This window comes from Pantherophis guttatus, chromosome 5 (genome assembly GCF_059756535.1).
Source record: "Pantherophis guttatus breed Tessera chromosome 5, ASM5975653v1, whole genome shotgun sequence".
NCBI lineage: Eukaryota > Metazoa > Chordata > Lepidosauria > Squamata > Colubridae > Pantherophis > Pantherophis guttatus.
The window spans coordinates 52,566,483-52,582,880 of record NC_142067.1 but is presented as its reverse complement, the minus strand read 5'-3'; the positions used below and the strand labels follow the sequence as shown (position 1 = coordinate 52,582,880).

General features: G+C 34.9%; 1 protein-coding gene across 7 annotated transcripts in view; it reads right to left on the bottom strand.

The window, feature by feature from the left end:
- The window catches only part of ITSN1 (intersectin 1), a 100,051-nt gene that overhangs the window by 11,857 nt on the left and 71,796 nt on the right, over positions 1 to 16,398 (bottom strand). For all 7 annotated transcript variants that reach the window (XR_015728204.1, XR_015728203.1, XR_015728205.1 and 4 more), the window contains exons 27-32: positions 15,638 to 15,759; positions 14,988 to 15,105; positions 12,235 to 12,426; positions 2,231 to 2,352; positions 1,708 to 1,814; positions 795 to 978 (exon numbers count right to left, since the gene is read on the bottom strand). Coding sequence is in view for 4 of the 7 variants with exons in the window: in XM_034436797.3 (XP_034292688.2) it covers positions 795 to 978; positions 1,708 to 1,814; positions 2,231 to 2,352; positions 12,235 to 12,426; positions 14,988 to 15,105; positions 15,638 to 15,759 (845 nt within the window). In the remaining 3 variants the exon portion in view is untranslated. The remainder of the gene's footprint in view (positions 1 to 794; positions 979 to 1,707; positions 1,815 to 2,230; positions 2,353 to 12,234; positions 12,427 to 14,987; positions 15,106 to 15,637; positions 15,760 to 16,398) is intronic.

Genomic DNA, 16,398 nt, shown 5'->3' with positions numbered 1-16,398 from the left:
TTGAAAGAGATATACGTGCAGGTACTTCACCAATCTATTTGGGAGACTGAAAGATAATATTCCTTGACTAAGTGTTGAAAGAAATGCTACAGAGAATGCACTCAACACAGATTTCCTCAGTTCTGCTAACAGCGAAGTATGGATGTACAACTAAGAGAAAAAATAGTATCCCCTTAGATATATCTTTGGACATGGAAAAGTATCATATATCCAATATTTATTATTCTGTTCCCCAAATTGTTTTTCCTGGCTTCACCATTTACTTGTAGAACAGATGCAGAATTATCTGTATTCCAGATAACAGCAATGTACAGTTTATTGTTATTTATTATTTGTATTCCAGATAACTGTTCAGGCCACTCCTTAGTTGGCGAGTGGTATTTATTTAGCTGCTGCTAGAAATTGGATGCTGGTTAAAACAGATTCTTGATCTGAAAATGAAGGGTTCCTAACAAATTCATGATTGTTGTTGTGCTGAATCACAATTTGTTTTTCAAACTTCCTAATTCTACAAAGAATTTTGCCATGCTGTGTAAAAGTCAGTTATTTGGAACAAAGTCAAGAGACTCCTTTGCCTTTGGAATTGAATAGGTCAATCTCTAAACTGTGATATCCTTATTTAACTGCATGATCAATTCATGAACTGTGCAGTTGTTATTTCTGAGTCCTCTCTGACCAAATTATGGTCATTAGGAGAAAAAAGTATTCAATTACAAAGCTGTGTTTCTGCTTGGCATGTTTTAAATGCAGAAGGTTCTGCAAATAAAAGAGAAGCAAAGGTGACGGTCTCTTACTTTAACAAAGTCCTTGAAGTCAGGCACTTCATCTGTTTTCTGTTGTATGAGTGCTGCCCCATTAAGCTGGCAGCTGCAGAATCGAATGTAGGGCTGCATGTGAGGAAGCTGTGCAGTCAGGATATCACCTATCATTTTAACTGGCATTCTTTCACCTGACATCTTTTTACGAACTCGCAGTGCTCTAAAAAGCAAAAAGTAAAACAGATATTCGGTTAGGTATTTGATTTAATCTCTTTACTAATATCCCATAAATCAAAGCATTAGAATATAAACAGTTGGAGGTCCTTCATTAGGAAGAGCTTTTTGAACCAGGAGAACTTTCTGAAAATGCAGGGATTAACAATCTATGGCTACTGAATCCTATTTCTGCTGCTCTGGGAGTTTCCTCTGATCATTGCAATGGTTTCCTTCCATTATGAGGAAAGAAAACTTGGAAACTATAGCATAAGGTATGAAAGAAGTGTATCTGTCAGAAAACAAAGAACCTGGAAATCTTCACAGAATCCTGCCCACCTATAATGTGGCTTCATCTTCAGAACTATCAGAACCTTTCAGTTCCCTAAAACAGGGGTCCCCAACCCCTGGCTGCAGCCCATTCGGAAATGGGTCGCGGAAGTAGCAAATGAATGTGCGTGTGTGAAGCTTCAATTGTGGAACCTCCAAATCCACTTACAAAGGGATGGGTTATCTTTTGCTGGCCGTGGGCCACGTTTGATATTTTTTAGGGCAGCAACCCCAACCTTTCCGGCTTTGCAGAACCATCCTGTCTCCCCCACACACACACTGTTGGTCTGCAAAAATGATGAAAAAGAACATCATTTTGATTTCTATATTTTTCCTTTCCAAGCAAATAGAAAGATTCCCCAACATATTACAATACTGACCAAAATATGTTTACAAAATAACTTACTTCAATAGTTTAATATTGCACATAATAAGTTCTTTCCAGTTTACAAAAATCATAGCAACTTCTTTTTCTGTCAGCAGTTCAGAGTCCATCAGTGGCTTCTGAAAGATCTGAAGATTTAAATAAACAATTTATAGAGAACTTACTCTGTACTTCATTTGTGCTCTCAGCTTAAGATCAAAGTTTTGAAAACGTCATTTCCTGCATCACCTTGATAATTTCATAGGATGTAATATAGTCAAAGATCAGCACTTTAAAATCTCAGTGATTGCATCAGAAAACGTTAAATTCACTAGCTGCTTAACTCAGAGTAGCCAAAACACAATTACATGAACAAGAAGGCTTGCAAGCATCAGGAAAATTTACCAATTGGCTCAAGTTCTAATTCAGGAAAAAAGGCACTTTAAGATCATTATTTATGTAAAGATCATCTATGTCCCATAGGCATACCTTACTATGTTGACTCTAGCAAGTAATAAACGAATCTGGGGAAGTGTTGTTTTTAATAATGAACGATTAAGCTCACCTCTGTTACTAATTGTAAATCATTCACATAATTCTCCTCTGTTACTATGAGTTCATGAATGTACCCTTGCCGTTTCCTTTCTGTAGGTGTCAACATGTCTAGAAGATGCAAATCGGCACACCCTGAAAAACACAAGGAAAGAGGTACTATTTATTGTTTTGATTATTAACAAAATTCTGCATAAAATCCACATGATGATGTTTAGTGATTGACCGTTGCTATTGAAACTGCAAATAACTCAAACCTCATTCTCTTTCAAATATGCTCCATTTTAATGCTATAATGTTACAAAATCTGAAAAATGTATCCAAGTTGAACAATTTCAGATTGCAGAAGAGAATTTAACATGATTGAATGCTTCACATATAAGCATATAAATGCTTTTTAAAGCATTAAATAGCATTACAGTAAAATTTGTTTGGCATTACTTTGCCAAACTGCAAATATTAACATTTTGAAAAAATGGGCCTTTATACTTTTGAATTGCTCCATTCACAGTAGCCAAAGGAGAAAATAGAAACATTTTGCTTAAAAGATTAGCACCCCATAGTTTCCACGTGTGTGTGCATAAAGCAGTTAAGAACACTGTACTCCAATTTGTACGTATGTATAAATATGTATTTATAGTTTTTGCATTATAATATTGTTTAATTGGAAAGCCAGGTTTCTATATAGTTTTGTAGATTTTGTTTAATAGGACAGAATTTGAATTAATGAGCAGCACCAGATCATGCATTTTAAGTAAGGCAATTTACCACCTTAGTCAAAATGAAATCTATTTTAGTTGATGACCAGCTAAAGCATTGTTTGTAAACATTCTATTGCTTAATAATACTCTGTATGTACTTTGTTTGATTGATTTATATCTCGCATTTCTTCCAGGAACTCAAGATATCATTCATTCACGAACTCCATTTTTACCCAAAACTCCTTTGTGAAATAAGTTGGGCTGAGAGTGAGTGAATAGTCCAGAGTCATTCACATATAAATATACAATATGCCCAGGAAGATATATACTCTGAAGCAATCAGATACTATGAAGTTCACTTTCCAGTTTGGAAAACATATTTTTATTGTTAACATCCTTTGTTTTAGTTTAGTTTTACGTTGCTCCCCTGCTTTGCTCATCTATATCTTAGTTTATTTTTTCAAGTTGGCATTTCATTATCTGTATTTTTTATACTCTGATAGTTAAACTCAGAGCTTTATGTGGTTCTCAAAAGCCTTGGGTGCCTCCAGAGACCTCCAAAAGTTCATGACTTGATAGAAATCACATTAATTGGGTTTAATTTGAATTACCTTTAAATATAAATAAAATGAAACAAATTTGTGTCCTGACCTCGTTCATAAATCTGAAGTCCTTCCCAATATGCCTCTTGAAAGCCAAAACCTCAGCCCAAGGGGGAAAAAAGTGAAGGATGTCTAGCTTCTTTCCAAATTAATGAATGATGCATTAAAACCTGGCATACAAATCAACAAAATGTCAACAGTTGACTGGGGTATATAGAAAAAGCTTCCTAGGCCCAATGCCTACAACTCCACTATTATTTCTGAATCTCTTAAATCTTCTACTACTGGTTAAGTAGACCAATGATCTGACTTAGTATGAGGCAGTTTCCAGAAGATCCAGAAGTCCCCACTCAAGAAATTCTGATAGATGAGGTCGAGGAAAAGGGCCTCGAACCCTAATGGGGGCATCATTCTATGCTAGCGGTAGCTAGTGGTCTAGGAGAAAGAATCTACCTCTAATCCAGGGGTGAAATGCTCCTGGTTCGGACCGGATCACTCGATCCGGTAGCGATGGAAGCGGGTGGTTCGGAGAACCAGTAGCAAAAATCCCTGCGCCCTTCCATGCCCAGCTGAGCCATGGAATCATCAGAGGCTTTTTTAAAAAAAAATTTAAAAGCATTTTTTTCTACAACCTCTTTGGCCGAAAAAATGCTTTTAAAAGTAAAAAAAAAGCCTCTGATGATTGCGCAGCTCAGCTGGGATCGTCAGAGGCTTTTAAAAGCATTTTTTCTACAATCTCTTCAGAGGTTGTAGAAAAAATACTTTTAAAAGCCTCTGACGATCCAAGCTGAGTTGCCTAATTGGCAGAGGCTTTTTTTCTTTTAAATGCCTCTGACAATCCAAGCTGAGTTGCCTGATCGGCTTTTTTTTTTTAACTTTAAAAGTTAAAAAAAAATGGCCACGCCCACCGTTACATTACCCCCCACCACCACCAAGCCACACCCACAGAACCGGTAGTAACAAATTTTAGATTTCACCACTCCTCTAATCTGCTTTGGTTTTTAACTTATTTACTCTCTGCTTATTTTAATATTTAAATATTTTAACATTTTGTACTTGTATTTACAATGCTGTAAACTACCCAGGGTCGCTTGATAGTGAGATGGGCTGCATATTAATTAAATTAATTAATTAAGGCTTTTACTCAATTATATTAGAATCCAATATTTTTTCTTACTTACATTTTAAAGTAGCCTTTCTCAGATTGCTGGATTCCTTAAAATATGTGACTAAGTTGAACAGTGGAAATGATTAAGAACTCTTATGCATTTTGTAATTTTGCTTTTCAGAGACACCTTACTTCCATTTGGAGCTCTAGTGCGTCATGTATCATTTTAGTTAGGTTTTGCATGTTTGAGGGTTTGCTCAAATTGGTTGTCACTTTATTAGTGAACTCAACTAATACTCTCTAGTTGTGGTGGACAACATTATCAGATTCCATTATCCTGGAGGAAGATTTGTGTTGAAAGCCATGACATTTTGTTATTGTTTAATAACAAACATATTCCATGTTCAATAATATATCTGAAAAATATGGCTGAAACAATATGCTACCTTTTTTATAGCTTCCAATTTTTGGTGTTGCTTTTAGAACTGCTTCTTTTTTATTTTTAACCAGAAACACAAATTTTTAAAAAGCAACACTGGCTTCCTTGATATTAAAATGCTGAGAAGCACTGCTAATAAATAAATTAAAAATTGAAGAAATATCACATTAGGCAATGAACAATACATCTTTCCCATGGTACAAGTCGAGTTATTTAGCTTAACAGTAACTAGCCTTGGTTATTAAAAGAAAACAAGGCAACATGTAAACATTGACTACTATTCATTCCTTAGCATCATAAGGCTCTAGCAAATTCAAAATGTCTGGAAATCTTCCTCCAGGCAACGTTTCTTTTTGCTGTAGACCTTAGAAAGCTGATGTTTGATACACAGACAGCTAATAATCTACCCAGGTTTGTACTTTTTAAATCCAGCTGACATACTTTATTACCAGCCTGCCATCACAGTGATTGTAGCTACAGTATAATGAAGAAGCTTTGCATTAGGCCCTTTGATTTTTTTTGGAACTACCACCCTGATGACTATCATCCATTCTTGTTCCATTTTTCACACACTGCCTTAGTTTCTTCTCATTGCAGGATAAATGAGTTTCCAGGTTGTAATTTGAGTTTAACCTCAGTCCTAACCACTTTGTGCTCACCATAACATTCAGATTGTCTTCGTTTTTGTTGGTTAGAGGAGTACAATTTATTGCACACAGCAGTGAACTCTTGTAAAAACTACATAATGTACATATACATTATGGTTTATATGTATAAACCATATGTATATGGTTTATACTCAAAAAATAAGAAAAAATAGAGCATATAGTTAAAAGTAGTTCATACAGCATACAAAAATCTTTTAGATATGAAAATTATGACAATTAGCAGCAGAGAATGTTAACCAGATAAAGATGACAGGATGGGATTCATTAGTCCACATCAGTAACCGTGTATTGCTGCTTCCCTGAAGAATCCTGGTAACTTTTTGTACCTAGCTTATGGTATAAAGATACACTTTTCACTGTATGAGAGTCCATTCTTCTAAAAAATAAACTCTACAAGGACATAGATTTATTGTATATAATGAATTCATTTTCTGTCATCCATCAGCTATTACAAAATTAGGTATCAAATTTAAGTTATAAAATATCATAATTTCATTTGTCTGTGTAATGGTAATCCTACAGAATGACTTTGAAAGGAACATTCACCTTTACATTAAAATGAAATTACGATAGTTTCTTGTTGGCTATTTTTTTTCTCTGTTATTCTTAGTTATAATCTAAAACTAATATTAATAGGATACAAATGTTAAGTTTTAAATATGGCAAAAGAGACTTAAAAGTGTAGAATGTAATGCCAGAGACCTCTATATGCCTAAGTTTTTTTTTATCATGTCTTTATTTTTATAAATAACTCAAGGCAGCAAATATGTCTAATTCTCCTTTCTCCTCCTATTTTCTCCATAACAATTCTGTGAGATGAGTTAGGGTGAGAAAGAGCAACTGGCCCAAAGTCACCCAACTAGCTTTCATTCCTAGAGTAGGATTAGAAGTCACAGTCTCCTGGCTTCTAGCCTGTTGCTTAACTATATTCTATCAGCATTTGCAGAACTTCAACTCCAAACATCATCCTCTTCTGGCCTCTTTTGGGTTGCAAGTTACCAGAAAAAGAGGTCTCCCTATGACAAATATTTATCTAAAGGAAAATGACCACATTTCTACATTACTACAGTATAATCTTGCTTCTAGTAAATAAATCACCTTTTCTTTGACTTCCTTGTAGATTTCTTTGATTCTCATCCCACTTTATTAAAAATAATTTTAGGTTATATGCAGTAAATTAAGAATTTATCTACTATTTTAAAGAAAATCTGAATGTTTTATCAGACTAACATGAAATCCATATATTAAATCTTAGGTTAGAGAAACAATAAAGTTCTATGTTGGTCTATGACCGTAATGAAGATTTGATTTGAATAACTTTGTGTACTTCCCATTATTTTAATAGCTCCTTAAAGTTAATCAGATTCAATTATAGCTTCACAAGGTGCTTTATGCCTTCTTGACAGTCCTCCATTTCTAACATTCAGCATCATCTCTTCCCTATTTGTAGTGCTATCTTTATACAGTAACAGTTATGCATGATTCAGTGAATATTTTTGAATTCTGTATAGAAATGTCACAAACCCATTATTGTTTTCATTTTATGACTTTGTGGATTAATAGTTCACATCCTTTTGATTCATATGAATATTGTAAGCAGAAGCTATTTATTCTTAATACTAAAGAATATTATTCTTGTGATTTTTTTTGGATGTTAATTTTATCACTCTAGCGAATACATCAATTTTAGATGAGAATTGCAATGCAGTAATATTTGCAAGTGTGCCATTTTCACTGAGTGCTTTGTTAGAAGGCATCTGGTTGGTGAGTTCCTCTAGTTCCTCTGTCTTGCTAGTCAAGAAAGAGATGATAATCCAACAAAGAGAAGATAGGTAAGAATAAGTACATTCTCATCAGGCCCAATACATTTTAATAAAATACTGAAAATTCTTCGATTCAAATGTAAAGATATTGAAGGTGAGGAAATTGCTTCTAAACACAATATATTTCATTTATTGATCAAAAATGTAACATACAAATCCAAACAGAAATATCTCTTCAAGTCTTGTTAGTTATTCATTTTAATTTTTATTTCTTTTATTTATAAATATTATCCTCTTTTAGTCTTAATTGTATCAGATGGATTTATTAGAAGTGAAATAAAATATACTGGGAGAGAAATTCTCAGAGAGGAATAGATCCATATAATCTATTTCTGTATTTCAAACAGTGTTTTAAATTGGTTTGTAATTATATTTTAAAAGATATCATTTATTTATTGTATTTTTCTATAATTATATAAATCAGAAGTTATGTCACCCCATATAAGATTTCTTGTTCCCTTAAATTAAACACTATTCTTTCTGGAAGACATGACAAAAGTTTCTACTGAAGTTTCAGTATCTTCTGGCTATAAAACTATGAAGGATATATAAAATAATGTAATTTTACTTAGAAGTAAACCCCCTCTCCCCCCATAATCTATTGTCTTCCAATGCATAAATGCATGAACAATCATATTTTGGTTCTTAGATTCATTATCATTTGCTTGAAATTTCATTTGTAAAATAGCAACCTGGCCAACTCCTATACCATTCTGCCTTTGCTCAAAAGTTGTAAAGCCTTGAAAATATTCATTTGGCTTAATGTACTTTCAGACTTGCAAGATTCTGTTAATATAACTCTTTAGTAGAATTCTATCTAAAATAGAATTAGCTCATCTGGCTGCATTTCCTCTCTGGGCTACCTTGCAAAGATAACATTCAGTCTTCCAAGACAGAAAGTACACTTCTACCTCCCCATCCCTTTTACAGCCCAGGAAACTTGGAAGGGTCTCTGCGGAGCCTCTTACCCCATCCACATTCCTTGTGGGGACTAAGTTGCTTTTTATCTGACCATTCCCTTGGACGCATTTCTTTGCCTGTCTCCCACGGTTATTTCCAAATAGCATTACAATCACACACACCATTCTGATCGTATCATTTATTTAAATGATTTATGTTACCATCCCTCTTATGCACCATAAACCTGGGCAGCTTGTAAACAATAATACAGTAAAAAGCATGAAAACTAGCACAAAAAATCCCAATGCCTCCCAAAAACAACACACGCCCCAAATCCAGAAATAACTTTAATGAGTTGTAGCCTCCTACTACTTCAGTGCTTGTGAGAAAAGCCAGGTCTTCAAAGCTCTTTGGAAAACGAGGAGCCTATTGGATCCCAAAAGGGAGGGTGCTCAAAAGAGCAGGGTCTGCTATAATGTTCAAGGTGAACATTTAAAAGCCTCTGAGAGGTGAATTACTGCTATCCTATTCATACTATAGGACCCCAAAGGAAACAGATTATCTGGATCTTTGCATGGAGACAGCATTAATATATTAACTAATATATATTAATGCTATCTCCATGCAAAGATCCAGATAATCTGTTTGGGTGCCTCTTCAGCCAAACCACTTTTTCCACAACCCTTCTCCCAAAAGGGATATTGGAGATAGGTCAATAGATGTTCAGTATGTATGAGCTGAGGAATAGTATCTTGAGGATTCATATTACTGCCTTTTTCTAAGGAATAACAATATGCCTCTGAAATATGCATTCATCACCAAGTTAAACCTGCTCATCATGTTAGATAGCTTCAATTTAATATGCATATTACTGAGAGGTAATATAATAATAATAATTAATACTCAACAACCAACCAAGTCTGCCTGAATACTTAGTACATTCATGGTTTAGTAGGCTCTAAATTACGTTTCCTAACCCGCAAATCAATGACTCTTACTAAATTCCTAAGGAATGAGTGTATAAAGATATCTAAGACAAAAGCCTGGTAAAATGCACAAAAGAATCGTAGCATGTTGACTGTGAAAATAACTGAATGTTTCACCATGGAGCAAAATGCAGAGATACATGAGCCACTTGAAAAATGGCCCTAACTCAGTAGTGAGATTCTTCAGTCCACAATGATGGATTAAATTGCTATGCTTCAAGAAATTAATCGTCCACGTGGAATATAGTGAAAATTCAATTTTTGAAATGCAAGTTTATTCCAATCTCTTAGTTCCTCATTGGTGGCAACAGTAATAATGCAATTTGCAGTGATGACAATAATATATTCAAATAAGTAGAATAAAAATAGGGTGAATTCAGGGTTCATAGTTTTCCCATTAGTAGTTCCCACATTGATATTCTTCCCTTAGAGAATATTCTAGCAATAATTGGGCTTCTCTTTAAACTCACTTAATACCGTAATTAGATTGTGTGTGTGTGTGTGTGTGTGTGTGTGTGTGTGTGTGTTTTAAAAAAACCTCTCATTTAGGACATTCTGGAACTGACGCTAATCAGTGGATTAATTAAACAAGCTTAATTTATATTGCAACAAATACAAAAGCTGGCTACCTAGTTGCTAGGAAATGAAGAAGTAGCTGTTCCACACCGAGGTAAAGAAATTTTTTAAAAGTATGTAGCAGTTTTTGAGAAACATGATCTTGGAGAATGCTATCTCAAGAAAAAATAGTCTTAAATTTTAATCAGATAAAAACTGAAATATATATAGGAACCTGAGATGGAAAGTTAGTATTGGCCATTTTGGCATTCCAGCAATGCTGACACTTTGGATGCATGTTGAAAAACAACCAGCTGTACTTGGAAATTAAAATAAGCCACTGCTGATGGCCTTTGATACTGCAACTGAAATATGGGGTATTCCTTTGAGATTAGTGTCACTAAGCTAAATTCAATAGATACGCAGGAACAAGAACAAAGAGACATTTAGTCTAGCTTTTATAGGAAGAATTTAATTATCTATACATGTAGCTAATTGTAAAGACTGTATTACAATTGTTAAAGCTGCAGGTTTTATATATTTATATATTTTACATTCATACCAATGAAAATACTGAAGTGCAAGTGTATAAGGAGCTTTTCTTGTTCTTTGCACCATGTGAATGGACATAAGGAATTACAACATTGCCAGCAGAAAATTTAGATAAAATACATAAACAAACGGAAAAAGTTACGGTTATTAGTAAAGTTGCTATATTGTGCTTCAGGCATAGGGCTTTCCTTCCTATGTGCTGGCTGCACTAGATATTTAATTGAGAGCTTATAACTAATATTTAAAAGACAAACATAGCTTAGGCTACAACACACCTACATAAAATTTAACTGTAAGCTCCACTTAATGTTACTTGTATAAATTCCACAGTCTAGTTTTAAAAAAATGTAAACATTGGAAATTAATTGCAGGAAGGTATTTCTATACATTCTTTTGTCAAAATAAGATACTTGCTTAAAGGGTCTGTTCCATAGTCATTAAATTACAGTGATGATAAAACTTCAACTTGAAAAGGCATGTTAATTCTCAAGAAATAGATAAATGCTATATTTTTTATTTTTATATAAAAAGGCAAAAAAACCCAAAGAAATCTGAGACACAGAACAAAAAGGTGCTTATTATGTGTAGTTACAAATAAACGTGCAAAATATAAGGTAATGGGAATAACTGTATTATACACTTATATCCTTTCTTGCACATGGAAGGAAATTAACTTCTTGTCCATGATGTATTTATACACACACACACACACACTCACAGATACTAAAAGAACACCCAACATATAACAATACAAGGTACAAATACCTTAAGCTGAATTTTTAATTGAGCACATTTTAGTTTTCTTTAAACCAGACTAAATCCTGTTCTTTTAGTAGTACATAAAAAGGAAAAAGACAGACACCAGGTACATTGGACAAGTGAAAAACAAAACAAAACAAAAAATACAAGTCTCAGATTTATGGACATTTGGAACAATTTTAATAATACATGCAGCATTCCTTGATAGTGGGTCTTTTTGCAATAACAAAATTGCAATGACAAAAATGCTTTTTTTAAAAGGCTAAAATAGGCATTTTAAAGTATTTATACCCTTGAAAGCACCTATGCCAAGGTGAGAAATAGGTGGGTAAGTATGAAAGCCACAAAAGGACCCACTATCCTGTGTTTTTGACTCTTTTGTAATTTTGCTTCTATATCTTAGATATTAAGTTAAAAACATTGCGATTACATGCAACTAGTGTAAAATGAGGTAAACTGCTCTGCAGTGTGTTCTTCTACTCAGAAGGCAGTAGATGATCATGCTGGAAGTCACATGATCAAGGCTGCATCTCCCATCATCCCTCTGGACAGTGATATGGGATAGTGGGTCTCTTTGAGGACTTTCAAGCCTGAGTGGGGGATGGACAACATATGATTCCTAGAAAAAGGAGGAAAACAACACATAAGCAAAACAAAACAATGAGCAAAATTCAAGCTAGGAAAATGAGCCAGGCATGTAAACAGCATGGTGCAAAATGATAAAGGTATCATGCTACAAGGGAAATGGAACTCAAAACCAACACAAATTTAGGCTTGCAATATAGAAGGTCTTCAAAGAGAGTTAGGCAAATATATAGCACAGCCAAGCTCCACATTCTGCAAAACACAGCAGAGTTATAGCAATGCTGCATGTTTCTTTTTAAATACTATCTTAAGCAACTATTGAGAAAAAGAATCACTCACATTGCTGGCTTGGATCCATATCAGTTGTCAATTTCACATAGTTGGATGGGAAGAGACCCACATGCCCATTCACTTCTCCTTTCCACCAATCAGGGTCTTCTTTATTAAGGACATTAATGATCTGGCCTTTGTTGAATGCTAGTTCATCATCATTTTGTGCAATGTAGTCATACATACCAATCACTTGGCACACTGTAAAAGAATAAACAATTAGAAAGGCTAGAGATTTTCATATAGGAAAAAATTATCTACAAGGGACATGTCAATACTTGCATCACTCACAGGCCTTCATAATATAACTTGCACACAAATCAGCAAGCTCAAGGTACATTCAGAACTTTTGCTTCCCAAAGCTTTGGTATCAAACTCAGGTTGTTCTATGCGATTATAGCACAGACCAAGTATAAATAGCACTGGCTGTGTGGAATCTTAATTACATAAAACTTCCTAACTTTTCCTCACCCTTTTATATTTCACATTTTCAAAAACACTTCTTTTTTTAAAAATGGCAAGATGGACATGTATATGAACATATGTATTTATGTATTTATTTGATTTCTAATGCTGCTTACCTAACAAACAACTCGTGCTTTACAAGAGCATTAAAAACAGCAACATCAAAAAAAGCAAAACACACAACAAAATCATCATGCTAGAGACAAAGGCTCTAGGTACACACTATTAAATCAGCCTAGTTAGCCTGGCTTCTGAGGGGAGAACCAGGTCTTTGGGTTTCTAAAGGTTATTAGGATTGATTGATCTGGAACTCAGGGGACAGGGGATGCTGTTCCAGCTGCAGAAACAGAGAAGGCAGCCCCCTGGGTCTTATGAGTTGATATTGCTTGATTGATGGATCCTGGAACATTCCAATTCTGCCAGATCTTGGAAAGGCAGAAAAAAAATGTGAGAAATATGGACCTGCAAAAGTCCTGTGCCACCACAATGCCGAACTTTGGAGACAAAAGCCTATTCAGTTCAAGAATGACACCCAGTCCCATTCCGATCACTGGATTAGATATGAAGATGAACTATTAGTTTCTCTTTCTACTCAACTCCCTTCACTGCTACATGATCCTCAGTTTATACAGTAAGTACTCATTGTTCTCCACTTTTTACTTCTTTCAGAAGAAATTAAAGACTCAGACAAAGCTACTTTGCCTATGCTGTAGGGAATGGAAAGGTAGTTTAAGAACTGAAGTATGCTGGGCCAAACAAAAAAAATGCTGCTAAGGAGATTATGACAATGTGAGCTAACATCTACTAAGACAGGAGTCTTCGCTTTCTGTATTAAGCCACTTTCTTGAAAGTCAACTTATTTTTGCAGAATAATTAATGAGTCCTGCTGGTAAATACAGTGAAGAATCTCTAAAGAGCAGAAGAGTGGATAGAATTCCAGCTAGACAAGACAGAGGAAAAGTGGATTGTTCTATTTTTAAAAAGGATTGGCTTAAAGTCCAACTTCAGAGTGGCTGAAGGCTTTTGAAAGCTGTTTCTTGATTTTTTTAAAAAATAAAATCAGTTGAAAAGTACTACAAGGATCATTTATTCCACCTCTATTTATTTCATGTACCGAGCAATATCATATATGCTAACAGCTGATGTATTAAGAAGTTAAAATATTTTAGCAATAGCTTGGTGTACAAATAAATGATATATTTTTCCATTCAGGTATGTGTGGTATCCTTAGTATGTGTATGTGTGTTTGTGTATATCAAACTCCACCTCTCCATATATCAGTTTTGTGCACTACCAGACTCTCAATGACCCTTCTTGGAATGCTTCTGTTTGAAATTTGTATGAGAATTTAATGAGCTTGACTTTATAGGGAAATGAACAAAACCACCAACCAAAGTGTTTCTGAATGACTGGCTGACTGACTGAATATAATTACCTCCCTTGACTGATACCTGTTTAGTCAATGTATCATTATCTGAAAAATTCTTTAGGTGGAATACTGCTGTGAAGCATAAAATGTTTGCTTCTGGTCACTGAAAGCAGGAATGAGCTGGTTATTTTGATAAAGATGCAAAATTGCCAAAGGAGAACTAGCTTGATGGCATGAGATTACTATATACAATGGCAGCAGATTCCCTTAAAAGAGTGTTTTTAAAGAATGTGGTAAAGTAGGTATTTTAACTCTAGGGGATAGATTTTATGAAGAGAATGCTCCGAAGAACTGGGAAAAATGTTTTGTCTATCAGACCTCTCTAGCCATTTGGAGATGTTGAAAGTTTCGCTTCTAGATATAATTTAGTACTCCACAATATGAATCCTTTTGATTTCCATTTTGGCAAGCTTAGGTTTGAACGTGAGTTTTTAATTTTTTAAAATTTGCCTGAAATTGGTCACTTGCATTTGAAGTGAAGGAAACTGTATTCAAAGCCCTTATGATCTCTGGCTGCTTTCTGATATCTGCATGCATATTTAAACTATGTTCAAGAAAATATTTGACAAAATGTTCAATAATGATGGATAATATTATACAGAAGACAACTTGGCCACTCCTATTTATTTTATGTGCAAGTTATACCCAGAAAGGAGTACTGAGAGCAATATTTTAGATTTAATAAAATAGTCACTCAAAAAAACAGTGGGTTTGTAAAAGACTAGCCAGTAACTCACTCGAACAATGCATCTGAAATGTATTTGGCTTTTTAAAAGAAAAATTAATGCAACAGTATAAATCATCCCTTGAATTAAAGTTTTCCTAAAAGGGAATTCTATATATAATTAGATTCAACAATATTACTTACCTGAAGGTAATGCTGTTGATTTAGGGGGCTCAGTTGGTGTGATTTTACTAGTACCAGGGCTTAAGAGTTTCACATAATTAGCAGGAAACCATCCTATTTGCCGTTTTTTCCCACGAGCCTAATAAGAATGGAGTATCAACTTATTTTCAGCAAATCAGGCATACATACGTACTTACCTTACACAATACTAAACATGGTCTGCGTTACTTATGGGTATAGTAAATGAATTTTAAATTCTAGTTCTACAATTTATAGTTTTCATTTATATATATATATAACCCGAGCACAACCAAGCCCCCACCTAAACAGAACACACACCCATCCAATCAGAGCACAGCCAGCCCCCCATCCAATCAGAGCACAGTCAAACCCCCAACCAATCAGAGCACACCTCCACCCAATCAGAACACAGCCAAGCCCCCACCCAATCAGTTCACACCCCCACTGGCAGTTAAAAGAAACAGCTGCGATCACACACATTGCTCCTAGAAGCACGAAGCCGAAGACACCAGCCTGAAGATGACGAATGAGACTTCGTCGAAACGTTGCCAAGAGACCTCTAATTTTACGCGGGAGAAAACCCGAATAACCAAAGACCTACATACAAACACCCGCGAAAACCTCAGAAAACAAATATATATATAACTTACTTGGAGTTCTCCTTCCCACCAACCCCCAGGATTCTTCTTCCTTATAAGTATTAGCTGTCCAGGAGCAAGAGTAAGCTGTTCAGGGCCTGTTGCTGTGTATGAGGCAATGACTTGAGCTATTTCTGTTCATATATTAAAAAAAAAATATTTTCATTAATCTGAAAGTTATATTTTGACTTCAATTAGCCACACACCTATTGTACTACCAATTATGCCAAGAGACAGCCCATTTTTCATCATCAATATATATTAATTGTAATACACACACTGACACACACACTTTTCATAACATAACATTGGGGAAAAACAGAACAACTGCATAAGAAAATACAAGCCATGCAGTCATTTTATCCCTCATGAGTTGCTCCAAAGGCCAGTTCAGGCATTCATGGTATGCACCCTGACATAAGCATGTATATACAATATGCAAATCTTTATTATACAGGACCAAATTCATTATAAATACTTACTTTCTCCTACAGCACTAAACCAAAACAACCCATTGCCTCTTTGCTTATTAGCAGAATGGCAATGATACTGACCTCCTTTTCCTAGGACCAAAGAGGGAGCTGCAGGATTTCCTAGTGATTGCAAAGGGAGAAAAAAACCTGACTTCCAATTGTTTCCATTGTCAGTGATGGTAGAAATATATTGATCCTAATTCTTTTTACTTTGTTTAGGCACAACATGATAGATGCACCACATCGTCCTAGACATTGCACAAAGCCTGAGGGTTGCCTACAAATGGCTTATGGTATTAA